The following is a 20,465-nucleotide window of genomic DNA, read 5'->3' as shown; positions in this document are numbered from 1 at the left end:
TCAGAGACAGGGGCAGGGTCCTGAGGGAAGAAACTCAAGTCCCCCACTCTGAGAACTGCTGTTCCAAGTAAAGCAGCCAACTCTGCTCCGTGCTCCCAGGGATTCTCAAAGGGGAAGCCAGTTAAAGACCTGAGTGTAGCACACATCCCTGCTCCATGCTGTGGTCCTTGCACACTCCAGGAAGGACTCAGGGAAGTGCTAACCTTATGCACAACTGCATCCCTGCTTGCAAGCATGGCCAAAATGAACAGGCTTGTCCAGCACTGAGTCGGTGGGAAGAAGAGCCCTGCTTGCCGGATGCAGAAAGGGAACCTGTTCATACCTTGTACACAGTGGAAAAACTGTCCATCGACAGTTTCTCCAGAAGAAAATAAGGCCCTGATGCTGCTGCCAAGGGCAGCATGACCTGCTGAGTAAGCGCTGCTCATGCCGGCTTGCAGCTTTGATTTACACACCTGACCTTGCCAGGTATCCCAGTATGTTTTGCAGGAGAGTCTATGTGCACCTTGCCTTCTCTCCATCCTCTTCTTTCCCCCTTCTCGTTGGATGGCATCCCACCCCATCGTTCCTCCCCGTGCTCCCCGCCCCCGTCAACTTTCCTGCCATGTGCGTTGCTCTGGGAAAGGGAAAACACCAGTTCTGGACAATGCAAACACCAGAATCACCTCTTAGAGTCCAACCTGTACAGCCGTTTAATCAACGTAGGCTGTACGCGCATGAGAAAAGGGCGCCTAAATACATTTAACTGTGTGACGTGTTCTCCTCGTCACCTGCTTTTACCCTACAGCCAGAAACTCAAAAAAAGGGAAGTTTAACGTGTAAAGCCCAGTTGCCATCAGCTTGTCCTGGTAATTACCCTCTGGACGTGCTTCTCCTTGTATGAAATGCCTTGACAGCGCACCCTCTAAAGTCTTTGCTGCTTCCCTGATGCCAGAATTCCAAAGCAACGCTGCGTTTAAGGCCTTAGTTCTCCTCTCGCAGACAGCAGCCAAAGTGCCCGCTCCAGTAAGGTCCAGCATCAGGCCGTACACAGACAGCAACTCAGTGCCGGAGTGGCACCAGTGCAGAGGTGCTGTGCTGGAGCAAGGAATCAGACCCTTAAGCCCGAGCAGTGATACAGCCTCTGATACCACCTGCTGTGTCTGCGCCGCGCCATGGCGGACAGGCATCACCAGTACTTGCTTTCCGGTGAAGTTCTGCTCTCGTTGGAGAGTGCGAAAAGCACAGGTCTGTTAGTTCTCCAGGCCTTGCTTTAGCTTAGCGGTGTGGCCCAGGCTCCGCCACGGTACATGACTCCCAGCCACGGGTTCATGCCTCGGACACAGCAATAATACTTAGCACACCACAAGGGTCTTCAAAGTGCTTTGCACACGGTTGGGGATTAGTCCCCCAAAAGCTCCCCGCAGCTAACAAAAACGTTGTTGTCCGCACTTTGTGGGGAGAGCGGTTGCATGACTTGCCCAACTGGCGGAGGGAGGCGGTATCAGAGCTGGGGTCAAACACTGGGTTCTCTGGCTCCCGGTTCAAGCCTTTTCCTGCAGTCTGCAGGGTCTAGGAGATCACTTCCTGTCATACTTTTCAGTTAGTTCTCCTCAAAGACGTCATTGCTGCAAGCAGGGCTGTCGTGCTCTCTTTCCTTTGTCATTTCGGCTGCATCAGCCATCGCTGGGGGAGCTCTGATTTTCCTTCTTCCTCTTGCTGACTTCTTATATGCTGTTAACAGGAAGAGGACCACAGGTGTTAGTCACATTGCCATGGACTGTTCAGACCACTATTAATGGTCAACAATTTCTAGGCCCAGACTATCAATTGTGTAAACCAAAATGAGACTTGGCAAACTACAGAGGAATAGAAACAGTGTTAGGTTTTGTTTTAAATATCCACAGACTCAGGTAGCTTAATGAGGATGTATGAAATGCCCTCTGAATACCCTCTGAATCTGAAAAACAGCAGCAGGAGTGGATGAGAAGAAAGTGAACTTGACTCTGAAACAAAAAAGTGAAATAACCAATTGAGTTTTAGGGATGGATTTTTCAGGCAGCCTCAATCCAACCATGAGCATCCACTGTTTGAGGGTGCAATACACCATAGGATAATGCCTTTCATTAAACCAGCTGTTTTCAAACTTTTTTTCTCATGACCCAGTCGAAGAAAATTGTTGATGCCCATGACCCAACATGTGTGTGTGTGCATCTCTTTTGTAAGTGTCAAGCCCACACTGGCCTCTAGCAGATCTGCAACTAATTATTTGGTGTATGAAAAATTGTTTGGCACATAAAAAACTGGTGTGTGTCCATTTTGAGGCGTAAAATTCATTGCACAGGCAAAGGTGATCATGAGACGCTAGAACTCTTAGCACTATATGATACTTAATTGTTGACTTAGTGCACATGTACAGAAAGCTGGGCGGTGCATACATCTGCATTTGAGTGCAAAACATGCTTGTTTGCACAGAGTGGGCAATTGTGTGCAAGTAGGCATTTGCATATGCAAAGCTCCTCTTGGCTGTTGGATTTGTGTACACAAATGGAGCCAAGTGCATAATGTTCTTTTTGGATAGCTAGAAATGGGTCTTGGCTCTTGGTAAAGGTGGCCCTTATTTTCTGTGCTGAGTCAGATGCTAAAAGGAAACAGTAAATAGATGAAGAGAAAATTAGAGGCTGGATTTTCACAACATGAAGGTACAAAATGTGTTCCTGAGCTTGTATGCAGAGTTATCACGAAGACCTACAAAAGTCAGCGAACTGCATGAACCGATGCAGATGTGTATTCCACCACCCACCGTGCACCCTTCAGAGGAAAATCTGGCACCGGGTTTTACATAATTTCTTTCAATGTGTTTGTATCACATATCTGTGTAATCTAACCCCCCTCCAAAAAAACTTCACAAAGCACGGCAAACAGCCCAGCACTAGCTGGTGGCAGGACCTAACCCCAGAAATGCTTAAATACAGCAAAAATGACTGGGTATCAATAATCCCTGACAGATAGACCTCAGAGATCTTCTTGATCTCCAAACTCTGCACAACTGTGCACAATCCTGCAGCCCACTCGCAGGATCCAACCTTTTAAGATTTTCATCAGTGCTGGCATTACCCTATCCACATCTGCTCTTAGTCTGACAGCTTCCAAAGCTCGGGATTTGTTTTTAAGAGGAGCTCTTTATTGTTTGATCAAGTTTTCATTTGCTGCCTCTGTAGGCATCTCAGGAAGGAGGGGAAGTAGGGTAAGAGGTGGCTGTTGCTTGTTATACAATCCCTCTTTAAAGCTTGGGTGACACCTGTCCATACATTTTTCAATTGGTCAACACCGTCCTTTCTTTTCTGACTGCACAAAGAGGGCCACTAGCAAGCCATTTATGATGGAGCAGCATTTACGGCTTGACAGGCCTGCTGCTAGGTCCCTCACCTTGTCAACAGTAATTTTCTGCTTATTCACCTCTAGGAAATACCCGTACAACACATTCCATTGTTAGCAAGGTGATACCTTTATGGCCATGCTCAAAGATCAACAGTGGTTGTGTGAAAGCTTTCTCCAAATGTCAATAACACGTTGTGGAGTATTTTGCTTAGTCTTTCAATCAGCAGTACTTGGTACTGGCTAAACAAACACTAGCATTGACACCTATTAGCTTAGGTGGCTCTCTCAGCCACTCCTCTCCCAAGCTGGCTTGGCTAACCATTAGCAAGGGCTTCCCTGTTTAGAGATACACTAGTTACCCATGTACAGTGTGGCAGGTCTTATCATAAGGAACCAACTGTATCACCTTGGGCAAACATTTGTGCAGTGTGAAATTCACGTAGTGGAAGCAAACACGCCCACGGTGGGTCAAGGAACAGGGCTGAATGCCCCTCATGTATTTCTCTTAAAATGCTAATTAATCAAGGGTAGGTCACTGGAATAGTTGTATATGGGGCCTGATCCAAATCTCAGTGAAACAAAACAAAGGAACAGGATGGAGACTATTATAATGCCATTCTATAAATCAGTAGAACATCTGCATATTGTGTGCAATACTGATAGGGGAGGAGGAGTCCAGAGAAGGGTGATGAGAATGACTAGAGGCCAGGAAAAATGCCTCTTAAATAGGATAGAAAGGTTGGGATCGTTACTTAGAAGGGAGACGAATAAGAGGTAACATGAGAAAAGCATAAATAGCCATGAATGGCCTAGAACAGGGGTGGGCAAGATACAGCCCATGGGCCGGATTTGGCCTGTCAAGCCTTTGGATCTGGCCCACGGCCCGCCCCACCAGGACCCTCAAGCATGCTGCCTGCGGAAGCGGCTGGCTGCTGGAGCCATGTGCTTCTTTGTACTGTGCATGGGGGAAGGTGGGCTAAGGACTTCACGTGCCACCGCCCCTGGTCTAGAATAATTCAGCCTGGTGGGAGACTGCAGTCCTATATATTGCAGACTCTAGAATCATTTATATGGGTGACAATGTGGAAAATACTAACGCTCTATGGAGGGCAAGGGGATGGATTCGGGGGTGTTGTTTATTAAATAAGCCCCCCTTCAAGCTTAGGTGACTGTCCAAGAGGGGAAACCAGGAGCTTCTGTTCTCCCAGTCTTATAACACAAGAACAAAGGGATGTTTAAAGAAACTGAAAGGTGGCAAAGTCAAAACTGACCTGAGGAAATCCTTTGTCACTCAGGGTATGTCTACACTACCACCCTAGTTCGAACTAGGGTGGTAATGTAGGCAACCGGAGTTGCAAATGAAGCCCGGGATTTGAATTTCCCGGGCTTCATTTGCAACTCCGGTTGCCTACATTACCACCCTAGTTCGAACTAGGGTGGTAGTGTAGACATACCCGCAGTGTGTAATTAGACTGTGGAACTCACTGCCACAGGATGTCTTGGAGGACAAGAGCTCATAAGAGTCAAAGAGCGATTGGCTGTTTATGTGGACAAGAAAAATGTCCAAAGTTATAAGGCTTAATGCAAATAGTGAGTTTTGGAAAGGATAGAAATTTAATGTTTCAAGAGTTAAGCCAATCTGTAACTACTGGTTGTTACAGGGTTTTGCACAATTCTCTGAATCAGCTGAACAGAATATTAGACTAGATGGACCTTGGTTCTGATCCTGTCTGGCAATTCTAATATTCCTATAGAGCAGGCCCATATGGGCTAGTTATTGCTAAACGATAGGAGACTTCGGACAGAGTCTGGCTCCATTGTATTTACTGACGCTCACCTTTTGCAAACAATAGCTCACCCCATTAATATCTCGATCGCTCAAAGTTCCAGACCTGGAGAAACTGGGGAGGTCTGTGCCACAATTGTGTTTCTGCTAGGGCTCCCAGGTATCCGGTATTGAATGGGACACTTTGGTATTTTCCCCTCCTGTCTGGTAAAAAAATTCAGAAAATACTGGACACCTAAAATGTCCAGTACTTTGATTTTCTCCCGGCCAGGAGGTGAAAATCCCAGGTTGTCCGGCTCAATATGGAGGCAACCTGGCAACCCTAGTGCTTACCGGGTTCCACAGGGGAGCTGTCCAGACCCGTGCATGGAGGCAAGATAGTGGGCGGCTGCCGGCATTGTGTTAGGGCCAAAAAGCCTCACACGTGTGTTTTAAAGGGGGCACGTGTTTGTTGGTTTCAGAAAAAATACCGAACAAAAAAACAATCTGGCAACCCTATTTGCTGCTCACAACATTTGAAAATTAGCCAAGGGGAAAAGAAAGCAGGAAAGGAAGAAAAATAAAATGTTGCCATTCTCATAGGCCCATTTCCCCCTTTGTACTATTATGAGTTTAGGTTTTTTTTTTTAATTTCCCCATGTCCATTTGCCACTTGCAAAACTCTGTCCGTACTAGTATGCCACACCCATATCTGGTGTAGGAAATCTCTTTTGCATCCACGGTACCAGGCAGTGGCAGTACAAGATTTAACCCACAGCACCTCTGCCCTGGCTGGGAAGGACCTCCACTAGAGTGCAGGACTGCAGGAACCGGACAGGTCTCCAACTCTTGTAACTTTTGCAGGAATGTCACCTACTGTGACCATGGGTGTCAGGTATAATAGGCAGTGGAAGGCACAGCCTTCCCAAACCTCCAGCCTGGCCCCACCCACACTCAGCCACCAAAACGCCTGCTGTAGGCATACTAGAGGCGGAGTGTTGCTGTCCCCAGTGCCTGCCCTCCTTAGTGCTCTTGGCCAGGGAGGCTGGGGGGTGCACACGTCCACCCTCCCTGCCTCTCCATGGTGGGGAGGTGAGGAGGTGGCTTGGCTCCCATGGGGGGCAGGGCCTCAGCAGAAGGGGTGGAGCTGAGGTGGGTGTTCCTGTAGCCCTACCTTCCATGCCCATAACCGTGACCTACCCAGTTCCTCCATCCTTGATTACTCAAGCCCTCTTCTCTTACTATGCCTAAATAGAGTCATGACCCTGGTTAATGTTGGGGTATGTGACAGCATTTCAAAGAGCAGGGGGATTCATATCAGTCAGACAAAGGAAGCCGGGCTCTGCTCTTTACGAGGAGGCCCTCTTTCTGCATACCTGTCATCCCTGGATCCTGCCCTCTTTTTCTTTTCTTTTGCAAGACCTCATCTTTGTTCTCTGTGCACGAATGTTTTCCTTCCGCGCGTTCTTCTTGGTGGATTTCATGTTCGTAAGCGGCAGCCTCCTGGACAAATCAGAAAACTGGTCAGTGTTTGGCCCACCCAACCACCCATGACCCATCCTGCTGCCCTTGGAGTCATTCTCACCCCCTCACAGCACAGAGCTAAAAAGCAAATTTGCAATTGTTTGTGAATGTCCCAGCGATCCCAGGACTTTGCCCTTCTCTCCTGCCTCTCCCCATAGGAGCTCAAAGCATGTGGCAAGTGTACAACCCAAGATTTACAAACTGGATGATCAGTGTGGTGTGCTGGAAAGAGGCCCGACTTTCAGCAAGCAATGAGCACTCACCCTTGAAAAACAGCCCCCTTTAATGTTTGCCAAGGTGGGCCCTCGCTGCTTGGTGTGTAGAGACCGCTCCCTGCCTTGCTGACCAGTGCTGGCTCATTGTTTCCTTGTGCTCCCCTTTCGTCTTTTCTCTGCCTGCTGTCTCCTGCTAAACTTATTTTATGCTCTTTGGGGTCCATGTGGGTCCAGCTCCAGGACTAGGACTGCCCGGCACTACAATATTATTATTATTATTTTATTATTTATCTTGGCCTAATTGACTCATCCAGCAACATCCTCTCCCCTCTTCAGCACATTCTCCCATCTGGATGCTCTGTGGCCGTGTGATGGGTTGTAACCACGGGCACGACCATCCCAAAGCAGGATGTGGAGATCCTGCTAAAGAAGCCGCCTTTCAGCCAGGCAAACACCAGGTGGTTATAATTGGATGTTCCAGGAAAAGTAAAACATCTTTCTCCTATCTTTGGATGTGCCATATTTCTCCATGAGGTCAATATGTTACCAGCACCGACGAACTACACTAAAGGCAAGGGATACCCTATGGTCTGAGAAAGCCTTTGGTCTCTACAACAGTTATACCACCTGTCTGGCATTTCCTCTGACATATTTGGGCACAGGAAATGATATCAGGCATAGAATCTCCCTCTGTTATTGAAGTGCTGGGAACAAGGATGGGGGATGGATGGGAGAGGTATTTAGGCATCTGCCATCTGAGCAAGGGCGTGACTTCCTTTTGTCTTAGGCCACATCTATAATTATCTGTGGATCGAAGCTCCAGAGGTTAATCTTTGGGAGTTTGATTTAGCAGGTCTAGTAAGGACCCGCTAAATCAAACTCTGAGGGTGCTCCCATGGATGCTGGTACTCCTGCTCCTTATGAAGAGTAGGGGAAGTTGACGGGAGTGTTCCTCCCATCGATCTCCCACTGTGGGGATGGTGCCAAAGTTTGAATCAATGTATGTCAACTCCAGTTACGTAATTAATGTAGCTGGAGTTGGATATCTTAATTCAAACTGATCCCCTAGTGTAGACCTGGCCTTAGTAATGCAGGACAAATCACACGAGGAAGCAAAAGCAGAACTTCCCTGCAACCCAGAGACAGCAGCTGGGCCCATTCCAGCCTGGGGAAATAGTGTGTGCGTGTTGCCTTTTTTTGGTCTCATTTTCTACTGAAACCATAGCATAGTTTTGTCTTACAGGAGTTGCCTGCTGGGCTCTTCAAAGCGGCCCGGCTCCCACTGACTTTCACCCTTGAAATTCACAGCCTTAAAGAGGAACCAGCTTTGGACTGCTCTCAGCATATGTCTGTCAAAGGAAGCAAACCTCGCTGTCAGATGTGCTGGGCTCCTCGGAGTCCTGCTTCACAGCCTCTTTATCGTCCTCCTCTAGGGAAACAGGAGGGGAAGCGTAACTGATCGGCATTGGCAGTAACAGTTCCTAAATCCCTCACAGGTATTGCACAAAATCAGTCACAGCTCCGGTCACTGATCAGAGCCATGGTCAGTGGGACACGGAGACTGATGACCTTTCAAAACGAAAAGGTAAGAAATGCTGGCACAGCTCAGAGCCCGGGGACCAAACCCACCACTAAGCTCCAGCTGCCTCGAGCATCACAGGAGCTGTAAATACTAGCCAGTTATGCTGGATTTATGGCTGTCTTGCATTGCGCCAGGACACCAAGTAACTGGAGCTTACCAGGGAGTCTGCCGCAGCGCTGAGCTAAGCAAAAGTCTAACCTGGTAATAAACTGTGTTCCCAAGTGAAGTTGCCACAGGGTACGCCGGGCTGAGATTTTAGTAGGAGGCCCAAGTGTGTGTGCTTTGGGGGACTGATTTTCAGTATACCAATATAACCGGGGAATATAATTTACAGTAAATTTCCATCAATCAACAAGCAACCCTGTGGCACCTGAGCCCTGGTCTACACTAAAAAGTTATTTCAGAATAACCTCCCTTATTTCGAAATAACAAGCGGAGCGTCTACACCCCTAAGCCCGTTACTTCAAAATAACAGGCTGGTTATTTCAAAATCTGCACTCCTGCTTTCCTCGGGGAATAATGCTTATTTCAAAATAGTTATTTTGAAACAGCGTTAGTGTGGACACTCTGCTGCTGCTATTTTGAAATAATTGCTCCCCAGAATAATTCGAAGTAATTGCTCCTCAGTGTTTCCTGGGGCTCTAAGTTGAGGCAGTGTGTCCACAATAATGGAGTCTGACTTGGACTAATTTTGAGGCTCCTCTGTAGTGTGGACATGCTATTTCGATTTTGTTATTTCGGAAGTTATTATTTCAAATTTAGTTATTTTCAAATAATTTCCTAGTGTAGACATGTCCTCAGAGACTAAGGGTATGTCTACACTACAAAGTTAATTCGAACTAATAGGTGTTGGTTCGAATTAACTTTAATAGGGACTACACATACAAACCGCTATTTTGAATTTAAATTGAACTAGCGGAGCACTTAATTCGAACTAGGTAAACCTCATTCTACAAGGAGTAACGCCTAGTTCAAATTAAGGGCTGTGTAGCCACTTAATTCGAACTAGTTGGAGGCTAGCCCTTCCCCCAGGTTGTCCTGGTGGCCACTTTGGGCCAAACCAGGGAAACTCTTCTGACTCCCTCCCGGCCCCGGAGCCCTTAAAGGGGCATGGTCTGGCTACAGTGCTTGTGCCAGTTGCAAGCCTGCCAGCACCCAGCCAGCAGACCCTGCACCTGGCACGGCATGAGCCAGCCACCCGCTGCCACCCAGCCCTCCGCCTCTTCCCAGGACCAGGCTGGCAGCTCCCAGGAGCCTGCCTGGGGCCACAAGAGGCGGGTGCCTGCCTGGTCTAGTGCGGACATCGTGGACCTCATCAAGGTTTGGGGGGAGGCCTCCAACATCCACGATCTCCGCACTAGGCACAAGAATGCAGCTGTCTATGGCAGGATAGCTGCCAGCCTGGCCACCAAAGGCCACATGCGAACCCAGGAGCAGGTTTGCATGAAAATCAAGTTGGTCCAGTGAGACCCCCCCGACCCTGAGCCCTGAGCTTAGAACATAAGAACATAAGAATGGCCGTACTGGGTCAGACCAAAGGTCCATCTAGCCCAGTATCCTGTCTGCCGACAGCGGCCAACACCAGGTATCCTGGAGGGGATGGACCGAAGACAATGACCAAGCGATTTGTATTGTGCCATCCATCTCCAGCCTTCCACAAAAAGAGGCCAGGGACACCATTCCTACTCCCTGGCTAATAGCACTCCATGGACCCAACCTCCATGAATTTATCTAACTTCTCTTTAAACTCTGTTATAGTTCTAGCCTTCACAGCCTCCTCTGGCAAGGAGTTCCACAGGTTGACTATGTGCTGTGTGAAGAAGAACTTTCGCTTATTAGTTTTAAACCTGCTGCCCATCAATTTCATTTGGTGTCCTCTAGTCCTTCTATTATGGGAACTAATTATTAACTTTTCTTTATTCAGCCTCTCCACACCACTCATGACTTTATATACCTCTATCATATCCCCCCTCAGTCTCCTCTTTTCTAAGCTGAAAAGTCCCAGTCTCTTTAGCCTCTCTTCATATATGGCATACCAGATGAGCTGGAGTGGAAATAACAGCCAGGGGGCTGCACCAGCCTGCCTGCTCCTGGTTAATCAGTTAAACGGTTAAACTTAATGTTTAATCGGTTAACGAATAAAACAGGATTTGACATCCCTAATGCAGGTGTGAAAATGGTAGCCTTGAGGAGGTTTTCCAAGGCACAAATGGGAGGTAAGCATTCAACTGCCACTGATTGCCATGGGAGTTTGGTGCCCAGGTGACCTTAGCGCTTTTGTGTACGAAAGTCTTCCTCTTGGAGTTTACAGCATGCCATTTAAAACAATTGCCATATGCTGCAGACATGTTTAGATGCCCCATTTATAGACTTTACAGTGCTAAGGAGACCAGCACTGTCTGCTCCTGCCTTCTCAAATGTTGCTTTTGCAGCAGAGTTTTTTACCTGGTTGAGCGCCTGGTTCTTGCTTCTGTGCCCTCGGAGACACTCCCACCGGGATCTTGGACTCTGTGGCAGCATCACATGAAGTTCGCTTGCCAGTGGGCTGTCCATGTGTGGAAGTGCCCTGTAACACATGGCAATTGCTGCGTTAGTTACTAACGGGTGGGCAGAACTCCCAGTGCCTTTGTTGCTGGAAATGTTGCCCTCTTCGAAGGCAGTGAAACAATCTGGTGCCCTGCTCCAGCATGGCAGGGAGGATAACTGCAAAGATGCACATCTCCCTCGGACAGCATCAGCTAGGGGCTTTTGAATGTTTGTGGGATACTGTCACAGGCCCTTACTGTCCACTATGCACAGATTGAGCAAGGGGAGTGGCAGGTGCAGGATCTCTCAGTGCATCTTAATCCTAATCCGGAGGAGTCAGACCCTGAGGTTTAGAGTGTGGTTCCTTTCCATGGGCCATTCAGTCCTTGGTTTTCTCTGAGACTGAGAGCAATGGTGCCATTTAGTGTCTGTATTGGGGGGGTTTGCACTGGGCAAATTGTCCACGAAGTCCAGGACTGGCCCCACCACCCTGTTGCACACCCGGAGGGTCACAGTACCGCCATCAGATCAGAATGTTCAACACCAGTGCTGCTAATGCCTCTTTAAAACTGCAATCAGCCCAGCAAAGTGACGGCCACCCACAGCCTCCCTCCAGATGCCAGTGCAAGATGTACTCACCAAGGATGCTGCAATGGCCTCTTGCTCTTTGGCGCTCAGCTGCTCCATCTCATTGCTGATGGGCAGTGCTTTGGCCGCACGAAGCTGGCTGCTGGGTAGGTGGGAGTTCTCACACTCTGCTCTTGAGAGCGCGCTGGCGCTCCTGCCTGGCTGAGGAGCGGGGCTTTCTGCTTGGATTGGGCTCGGACTGTCTGCCTCACGCTGTTTGGGGGATGGGCGCCAGCTGGCAGGTTTTAGGTTTTCCCTCCTGCCATAATCGGACAGGTCCAGAGGTCCATCCAGGAGATACCCTCTCGCTGTCTTCTCCCTTTGCTCCGCGTTGTCCCTGTTTCTCCACACACCTTCCCCTTCCACAGGTTCCTGCAGGAGCGACTTCTCTTCTTTGCACCCCACGGTTGTGCTAGGTGGTGGGGAAAGGGGCCTTTCCTCACGAGCAACCGGAACTGGAGTTGCATTTTGGTCGCCTTCTCTCTTAGCCCTGAATCCTCGCTGATGCTGTTGTGCCAGGAGATACTGGAGCCTCTCTCTGGGTTTAAGAAACTGAAGCTTCCCCTCCAAATGCTGGTCCCGTGTGTACATTACAGCCCCAGGGAGTTCTAAAATGGCAGCTTGCTCATCCCATTCCTCCTGCAGCCTTGTTCTGTCTTCATCCTCTCTGGCCCGGAGCAAGCGGCTTGGTGAGCTAGCGTCCCTATCTGCAGAAGCACAGTTGCTCTTGCGTCCAAACTGGCGCAGAAGGAAATGTTGGTTAAGGAGGCAGAGCTGCTCCTTCCTGGGGGTTAGTTGTAGAGTTTCACAGGACGAAGTGGCTTTGTGGGAATCTGGCTTGTTTGTTCTTAAGCAACTAAAGGAAACAAACAAACAAACAAAGATCATTGACCACAAGTTTCCACACAGGACATCTCACTATCACAGTGCTTCTGTGAGCATCTGCTTTCCATGTGCTGCCACTGACCGGCCCAATGCTCTGCTGATGTAAACTTGCACAGCGCTGTGGAGATCAATGAAGTTCTGACAGTTTACATACACCCAGGCTATGTCTAGACTACAGGCTTCTTTTGGAAGAACCTTTCTTCAGAAGAGATCTTCTGAAAAAACTTCTTCTGGAAGAGGGCGTCCACACACAAAAGTGCATCGAAAAAGCGATTTGCCTTTTCGAAAGAGAGCGTCCACACTGAATGGATGCACTCTTGCATTTAACCTGTTATTACTATAGACAGAGTGGCCACCAGGGCATCTGTGCTTTTTCCTCTTTCCTCTTCTTGTGAAAGAACTCCCTCTTCCCCATCCACACATGCCTTTTTCCGAAAGAGCTCTTTCGGAAAAAGGCTTCTTCCTTGTAGAAAGAGGTTTACCAAAGCCAGAAAATCCCCACTGTTCTTTCGATTTACTTTCTGAAGAACGCGATTGCAATGTGGACATAACTCAGGTTTTGTTGGAAAAATGGATGTTTTTCTGACAAAACTCTGTAGTGTAGACATACCCACAGTAGGTCCCACATACAGTAATTATAGCTGTGCAAAATCTGTATGTGGGTGTGCAAAGCAAGTAGCTGGGTACACACACCACTCTGCTGCCTGCATGTCTGCAAAAATGGGTGTGTGCCTACAGGCTGTAGATGGGCCAATCAATTGTGCGCTCAAGCTGATATGAAGAGTCCCACGCACGGCTACAGGCTGGGGGTCGACTGGCAAAGTGGAAGTTCTGCAGAAAAGGACCTGGGGATTACAGTGGATGAGAAGTTGGATATGAGTCAAGAGCGCGCCCTTGTAGCCAAGAAGGCGAACGGCATATTGGGGGTGCATTAGTAGGAGCATTGCCAGCAGATCTCGGGTAGTGATTATTTCCCTCTATTTGGCACTGATGAGGCCACATCTGGAGTGTTGCACCCAGATTTGGATTCTCCCACTACAGAAAGGATGTGGACAAATTGAAGAGAGTCCAGCAGACGGCAACAAAAAAGATTCGAAAGCTGGAGTACACGACTTATGAGGAGAGGCTGAGGGAACTGGGCTAATTTAGTCTGCAGAGGAGAAGAGTGAGGAGGATTTTATAGCAGCTTTCAACTACAAAAGGGGTTCCAGAGAGGATGGAGAGGGGCTGTTCTCAGTGGTGACAGATGACAGAATGAGGAGCAATGGTCTCAAGTTGCAGTGAGGGAGATCTAAGCTGGATATTAGGAAAAACTATTTCACTATGAGCAGGGATGAAGCTCTGGAATGGGTTGCATAGGGAGGTGGAGAAATCACCATCCTCAGAGGTTGTTAAGGCCAAGCTTGACAAAGCCCTGGCTGGGATAATTTAGTTGGGGTTGGTCCTGCTTTGAGCCCGGGGTGAGACTCTGTGACCTCCTGAGGTCTCCTCAGCCCTAATTGCCTATGATTCTATGTTCCCATGTGTTGGCCTCCATCTCGTCTGCCACGCCAACGATTAACAGGGGGACCTTCAGAACTAAATGGCTCCAGCTAGAGCTCAAGAACCAAGTCTTCCCAACTGGATCAGATCCTCCATGGACAGAGCCTGGGGGACCTGTATCAAGACGTGAACGAGTGGAGACAGAACATGCAGTCCAGTGGAAGACAGAGCTCTAGGCTGCCAAAACCTGACAGTTTTACATTGCCCTTAGAGTCAGCCAGTCAGTCTCCTTCCTTCCTTCCTCCCTCCCCGCTCCCTCCAACATACTCATTTGTACAGTTTTACAGTCACATTGAAGGAGGTCTGAGCAATGGAGGGAGAGGGGGGTGGGGTGTGCAAACTGTGGTCAGAAAACCCTGCCTGTATCCATGGAGTCCTTGCTTGTTACTATTCCTTTGTATTTGGCAGTGCCCCTCTTCACTGAGGGTACGTCTACACTACAGCGCTAATTCGAACTAACTTAGTTCGAATTAGTTAATTCGAACTAAGCTAATTCGAACTAACGCATCCAGACTAAAAAACTAGTTCGAATTAGCGTTTTGCTAATTCGAACTAGCATGTCCACATTGAGTGGACCCTGAACCGGGGTTAAGGATGGCCGGAAGCAGTGCCGGCAGGGCATCAGAGGAGGACTTAGAGCGTGGAGCTGCCGTCTCAGGCTAGCCAAGGGCTGTGCTTAAAGGGTCCCGACCCCCACCCCGGACAGACAGTTCTCAGGGGTGCCCCACTTGCAAAGCAGTCCTGGCTTGGAGTGCCCTGAGTGCCCACACTGGGCACATCACAGCACTCGGCCATCAGCCCGGCTGCACTTGCCGCAGGCTGCCATCTGGGGAGAGGAGGCAATTGGGGGGCTGCAGGAGAGCTTCCACCCCCAGAAGCCCGCAGTGCCAGCCCAGTCCACCCCATCGGGGGCTCGTACCCCATTCCTCCCTCACCTCCTTCCACTTACCCTTCCCTAGCCCCCCTTCCTGATGTATAAACTTGTGGTCAAAAATAGAATCTCTCTTTATTGAACAAAACTCAGGGAGACTGGGAAAAGGAGGTGGGAGAGGGGAAGAGAGAGGGTGGGAGAGGGGAGGGCAACTAAAATGATCAGAGGTTTAGAACAGGTCCCCTATGAAGAGAAGCTAAAGAGACTGGGACTTTTCAGTTTAGAAAAGAGGAGACTGAGGGGGGATAGGATAGAGGTCTATAAAAGCATGAGTGGGATGGAGAGGGTGCATCAAGAAAAGTTCTTCATTAGTTCCCATAATAGAAGGACTAGAGGACACCAAAGGAAAGGAATGGGTAGCAGGCTTCAAACTAGTAACAGAAAGTTGTTCTTCACAAAGCAAAGAGTCAACCTGTGGAACTCCTTGCTGTAGGAGGCGGTGAAGGCTAGAACTAGAACAGAGTTTAAAGAGAATAGTGATAGAAATGTAGCCGTGTTAGTCTGGTGCAGCTGAAACAAAATACAGGTACTGTATTTTGTTTAAAGAGAAGTGAGATAAAGTCATGGAGGTTGGGTCCATAGAGTGGTATTAGCCAGGGGGTAGGAGTGGTGTCCCTGCCCAAAGTTTGTGGAAGGCTGGAGAGGGATGGCATGAGACAAATGGCTTGGTCACTGTCTTTGGTCCATCTCCTCCAGGGTCCCTAGGGTTGGCCGCTGTCGGCAGACAGGCTACTGGGCTAGATGGACCTTTGGTCTGACCCAGTACGGCCATTGTAAGCTCAGGGCTCAAGGTTGGGGGTCTCAGTGGACCACCTTGATTTTCATGCTCCTGGGTGGCCAGGCTGGCAGCTCTCCTGCCCTAGACGGCTACTTTCCTGTGCCTAGTGTGGAGGTCATGGACGAGGTCCACGATGTACACACTAGACCAGGTGGGTGCCCGCCTCTTGCAGTCCCGGGCAAGCTCCCGGGAGCCGCCAGCCTGGTCCCGGGAAGAGGGGGAGGGCTGGGGGACATCGGGTGGCTGGCTCATGGCGTGCCAGGTGCAGGGTCTGCTGGCTGGGTGCTGGCAGGCTTGCACCTGGCACGGGCATCGTAGCCAGCCCGTGCCCCTTTAACGGGTCCGGGGCCGGGAGGGGGGCAATAGAGTTTCCCTGGTGTTGGCCAGAGTGGCCACCAGGGAAAGCTGGGGAGGGCTAGCCTCCCACTAGTTCGAATTAAGGGGCTACACACCCCTTAATTCGAACTAGTAAGTTCGAACTGGGCTTAGTCCTTGTAGAATGAGGTTTACCTAGTTCGAACTAAGCGCTCCGCTAGTTCGAATTAAGTTCGAACTAGCGGAGCGCTAGTGTAGCGCCTATCAAAGTTAATTCGAACTAACGTCTGTTCGTTCGAATTAACTTTGTAGAGTGGACATACCCTGAGAGCCCACCCAAGCTTGGCTTTCACTGTGGGAAACTCATAGACTCTGTCTCAGCCCTAATCGCCACCGAAGTTAACGAGCCAGGAGGAGCTCAGAGTCTGCTGTGATGAGCCACGAAGAATAGCCAGGTGGATTCGACAAAGAATAATGGATTCTCTGTCCTGTGCTCAGATCTTTGTGTGGTGACGGGAGAGCTCTGGGTTTACTTGGATGCTATCTCTGCCATTCTTGATGTGCCCAACTGCAGACGACCGGAGATACTTGAAGAGAACGCTCTCCAGGGGCCTGACTCCTCTCATTCGCCCTGGCGTAGGTAAGGAGTAAACCCACCAAGGCTGACCGACTGATCGTAACATAGCGTAAGAACCAGGCTCCTGGGCTACATCGACACTGCAGGCTTCTTGCACAAGAACCATTTTGCAGAAGACTTCTTGTGCGAAAGGTCTTCCACAAGACTGCGTCCACACTGCCATGTGCTTTTGCGCAAGGGATGTGCTTTTGCACAAGAGCATCCATGGCAGTGTGGATGCTCACTTGCACAAGAAAGCTTTGATGGCCATTTTAGCCATAGGGGTTTCTTGCGCAAGAAATTCATGTTGCCTACCTACACTGCCTTCTTGTGGAAGAGCTCTTGTGCAAGAGGGCTTATTCCTCGTGGGGAGAGGAATAACTCCTCTGGAAGAAGCCCTGTTTGTCAGATTTCCTGCCCAGTTTGCTAGAGTCACAAGGTTTAGAAGACTCAGCCAAGCCTAAGCTCTAAACTGTGTGAAATTTGGCTCTTCCTGGTTCAAAGACCATGGTGGGGCTTATGTGCTGGCTGGAAGAACTGGCTTGGGATGGGGAGAGAAGAGAGAGAAGTAAAAAGAAAACTCACTGATGACACAACAGCTGCTTGGTACAAACAGCAGAGCTGTCAGCCTCCTTGGGCCCCGGGGCAGGATAGGGGGAGCCCTGGTTCCACTCTCCCAGAGGGGGCGGGGCCAAAGGTAGAAGGGGTGGGGCAAGGACAGAAAGGCGGAGCTGAGGGCAGTCGGTCCTTAGTGCTGCCCAGAGTGCATGGCTCAGCGCTCCAATGTGGCGTTCTGGTGGTGATTTAAAAGGCCTGAGGCTTCAGCCACCAGCAGCGGATTGCTGCTTTGAATTGTCAGGTGCTGGGACAACTGCACCTTTGCACTCCCTCTTGTTGGGTCTGGATACAAAGCCCTTGACATCAGTGGAGAATTCTTCCATTGAGTGCAGTGACTCTGCATCAGGCCGAAGGAGAGCGTGATGCTGGAGCTGTATCAGTACTGAGATGCTGCTACTCACGCCTCACGGCTGGGGCTGCGCTCACACTCCAGGAACAGGGAGGGTTTTCTTGCCAGCGGTGATGTTGCTCTCCTGGCAGAGATGATTTCCGGGAGGCACGGTCTGGCCCCAGCTCTGACCAAGGCGATGGTCCCGTGCAGCTGGTTAGCTATCCTCTGGGAAGTCTAAAGGCAGAAGAGGAAAATGTGCATTTCCAGGGTTTAAAGCTCAGTTTTCTCTAAGGGCTCTCAGACATGCTCCCCAGTTGAAAGGAGTCTAGCTGGCTAGAGAACAATGGCAGCAGAAAACCCTGCTTTTTGTTAGTGATGATACATGTTCTCTTATATCAATTTACATTCAAGAAGTGATTAATTTATTGTTAAGTTTCCAATGAACAACTGAAGGCTTCTTCAATACAGTGTTGGAATTTTAAATAATGAGCTGCCATTTATTTCCCCCAGAAGGCTCCATTCCAATGCAGCATCATGTTTTTCAGCAGGTCCTACTTTATTCCTTATTTTTCATCTGCATTGACTTACAGACCAGGCAGTCATGTGACTTGTCTAAGGTCATGCCAGGAGTTAGTGGCTTAGCCAAGATTCTTAGATTCTTCGTCCTTTGGTCAAATCATTAGACCCCCATTTGCATGAGCTTGACTCTGATCAGTACAGAATGAGCTTTCTGCTGTTGTGAAAAGGCTCTGAATAATCCTTTACTCTACATTTTTGCCTACCGGCTTTGACTCCAGCTTCTACTGTTATATCTTCATTAACTACTGTAACCTCCCATCTGCAATCTCACCAAAACCACTAACGGGGAAGGTTGAATTAAGATATGCAACTCCAGCTATGTTAACTATGAAGTGGAGTCAACGTACCTTGATCTGAGTTTCCCTGCTGTCCCCATAGTTTCCCTTAGTTCTTGCAGGAGTCGGAGTAATGTCTGCTGGAGGGGCACCCCTATGAGTTTGATTTAGAGGGACTGTACTAGACCTGCTAAATTGAACTCCGGAAGATCAATCATCGCAGCCTAGTGAAGACCTGGTCTGAATTCTTATCACTGGATCCTGTGCCAGAATTAAGCATGCATGTGACTGCCAACTTGTTTCCACTATGCCAAGGATCAATGCTGCAGTGATCTATCCACTGGCCATCAATTTATCAATCTCTGAGTGCTCTCCTGTCGATGCCGGTACTCCACCAGGATGAGAAGAGTAGCCGGCATCGATAGTGGAGCAGCCTCCATGACCTTACTGCACAGAAAACATTTTGATAAGTACATTGACTTCTGCTATTTGCATATCTGAAGACATCTAGCTTAGATTGACGGTGAGCGTTAGTACAGACAAGACCTGAGTTTTTACTGGGGGACTCAGTGTTATGGACCCTGAACTCTCGGGGCACGAAGCCTGGCTCTCCATCGCACCGAGCCCTCTGCTGAAATGCACTTTCAGTTTCAAAGTGGTGGAAGATTAGAAAAGATGCGAGCTCAAACCAGACAGCAGGGATTCCCTGCCTCTGAAAATATCCCACAGGGCCAGGCTGTTCCCCTGTCTGAGACTGTGCACTATTCCTATACTTCAGTCCCAAGAGATTTCCCTATATAGGAGAGGAGCCAGTGTGAGCTGAAGAAGATTGGATGCTGTCACAGGATAATGGTCAAACTGCTGCTAGGCAAGTCCTCAGGCTCTTACAGAATATAAACGTGAAAGCAAAGCAGAGCCGTCGACTTTATCAACAGGAGACACAATAAGAGACTGTTCCCTTTCTAGTTCTGCCAGTGATGTACTGAATGACCTTGTGTAATTGCCACCAGGCGGATCTGAACCTGGGACCTCTGTATAGGAGCCTCTACCCTCTGAGCTAAAAGCCAACTGGCTCCCAGCCCATGCTGTAGAGGTCTCTTGAGCTTAACTGTTGCTGTGGTCTAGGTACCACTTGCATTGCTCAGTAACCACACTAGGGCTATGTCTACACTGGCGGCTTCTTGTGCAAGAAGTCTTGCGCAGGAAAACGTCCACACTGCCATGTGCGAGCTGTGCTTTTGCGCAAGAGCACCTATGGCAGTGTGGACGCTCTCTTGTGCAAGAAAGCTCTGATGGTCATTTTAGCCATAGCGCTTTCTTGCGCAAGAAATCCCTGCCGAGTGTCCACACTGCCCTCTTGCACAAGAGCTCCTGCGCAAGAGGGCTTACACCTGTTAAAAAAGAGCATAGCTCTTAGGCAAGAAGCCCTCTCTTACCACGCCGTACTGTAATTCTTTTTGCGCAAGAGCAGGCGGGCAGTGTGGACACTCTGTGGATGCTTGTGCAAGAATGGCCATACTTGCACAAGAAGGCGTGAGTGTAGACATAACCTTTGTGTGTGGGTTACACATGTCAAGTCATTTCACCCCACGTTTTCATTCCTCATCCCCTCTCTTTCGTAGCTTATCCAACTTGAGGAGGACAGACGGACAGTGCTACGTTTTCCCAGGGAACTCTTACCGTTTCCAGAGCACGTGCTTCTTGGAGAACAGGACTTGGAGAAATCCGCTTGCCCAGAGAACTTCTCTGTCCTGCAGACTGCTCTAAAAATAAAGGCAACAACCAGTCATTGCACAAGCTATGCAGCAGTCTGTTACAGCAGTTCTGCATTTCCCCCCATCTGTTCCATTTGCACGTGATGCTACAATACAGCAGTCTAAAAAATCGGGCCAACAAATCTGCTCAAGGAGCCATGAAAAACTGTCATGGCACCAAGCGCTTCCTAACAAAGATTTTTAAGTATCTGGGGCCAAATTTTCTGTCAGACTGAAGCCAG

At 49.1% G+C, this 20,465-nt stretch overlaps 1 protein-coding gene across 2 annotated transcripts in view; it reads right to left on the bottom strand.

Moving 5' to 3' along the window:
- Positions 1–655: 655 nt before the first annotated feature.
- The window catches only part of RBBP8NL (RBBP8 N-terminal like), a 62,173-nt gene continuing 42,363 nt past the window's right edge, over positions 656–20,465 (bottom strand). For both annotated transcript variants that reach the window (XM_025186164.3, XM_014575086.4), the window contains exons 8-14: positions 20,150–20,232; positions 17,686–17,849; positions 11,612–12,455; positions 10,892–11,012; positions 8,232–8,293; positions 6,502–6,628; positions 656–1,713 (exon numbers count right to left, since the gene is read on the bottom strand). In XM_025186164.3, the coding sequence (XP_025041949.3) occupies positions 1,583–1,713; positions 6,502–6,628; positions 8,232–8,293; positions 10,892–11,012; positions 11,612–12,455; positions 17,686–17,849; positions 20,150–20,232 (1,532 nt within the window). In that variant the 3' untranslated portion in view covers positions 656–1,582. The remainder of the gene's footprint in view (positions 1,714–6,501; positions 6,629–8,231; positions 8,294–10,891; positions 11,013–11,611; positions 12,456–17,685; positions 17,850–20,149; positions 20,233–20,465) is intronic.

The sequence above is a fragment of the Pelodiscus sinensis genome, chromosome 17, assembly GCF_052426305.1.
Source record: "Pelodiscus sinensis isolate ZL-2025 chromosome 17, ASM5242630v1, whole genome shotgun sequence".
Lineage (NCBI taxonomy): Eukaryota > Metazoa > Chordata > Testudines > Trionychidae > Pelodiscus > Pelodiscus sinensis.
The sequence above is the reverse complement of the archived record's forward strand: the minus strand, read 5'-3'. Positions and strand labels throughout refer to the sequence as shown.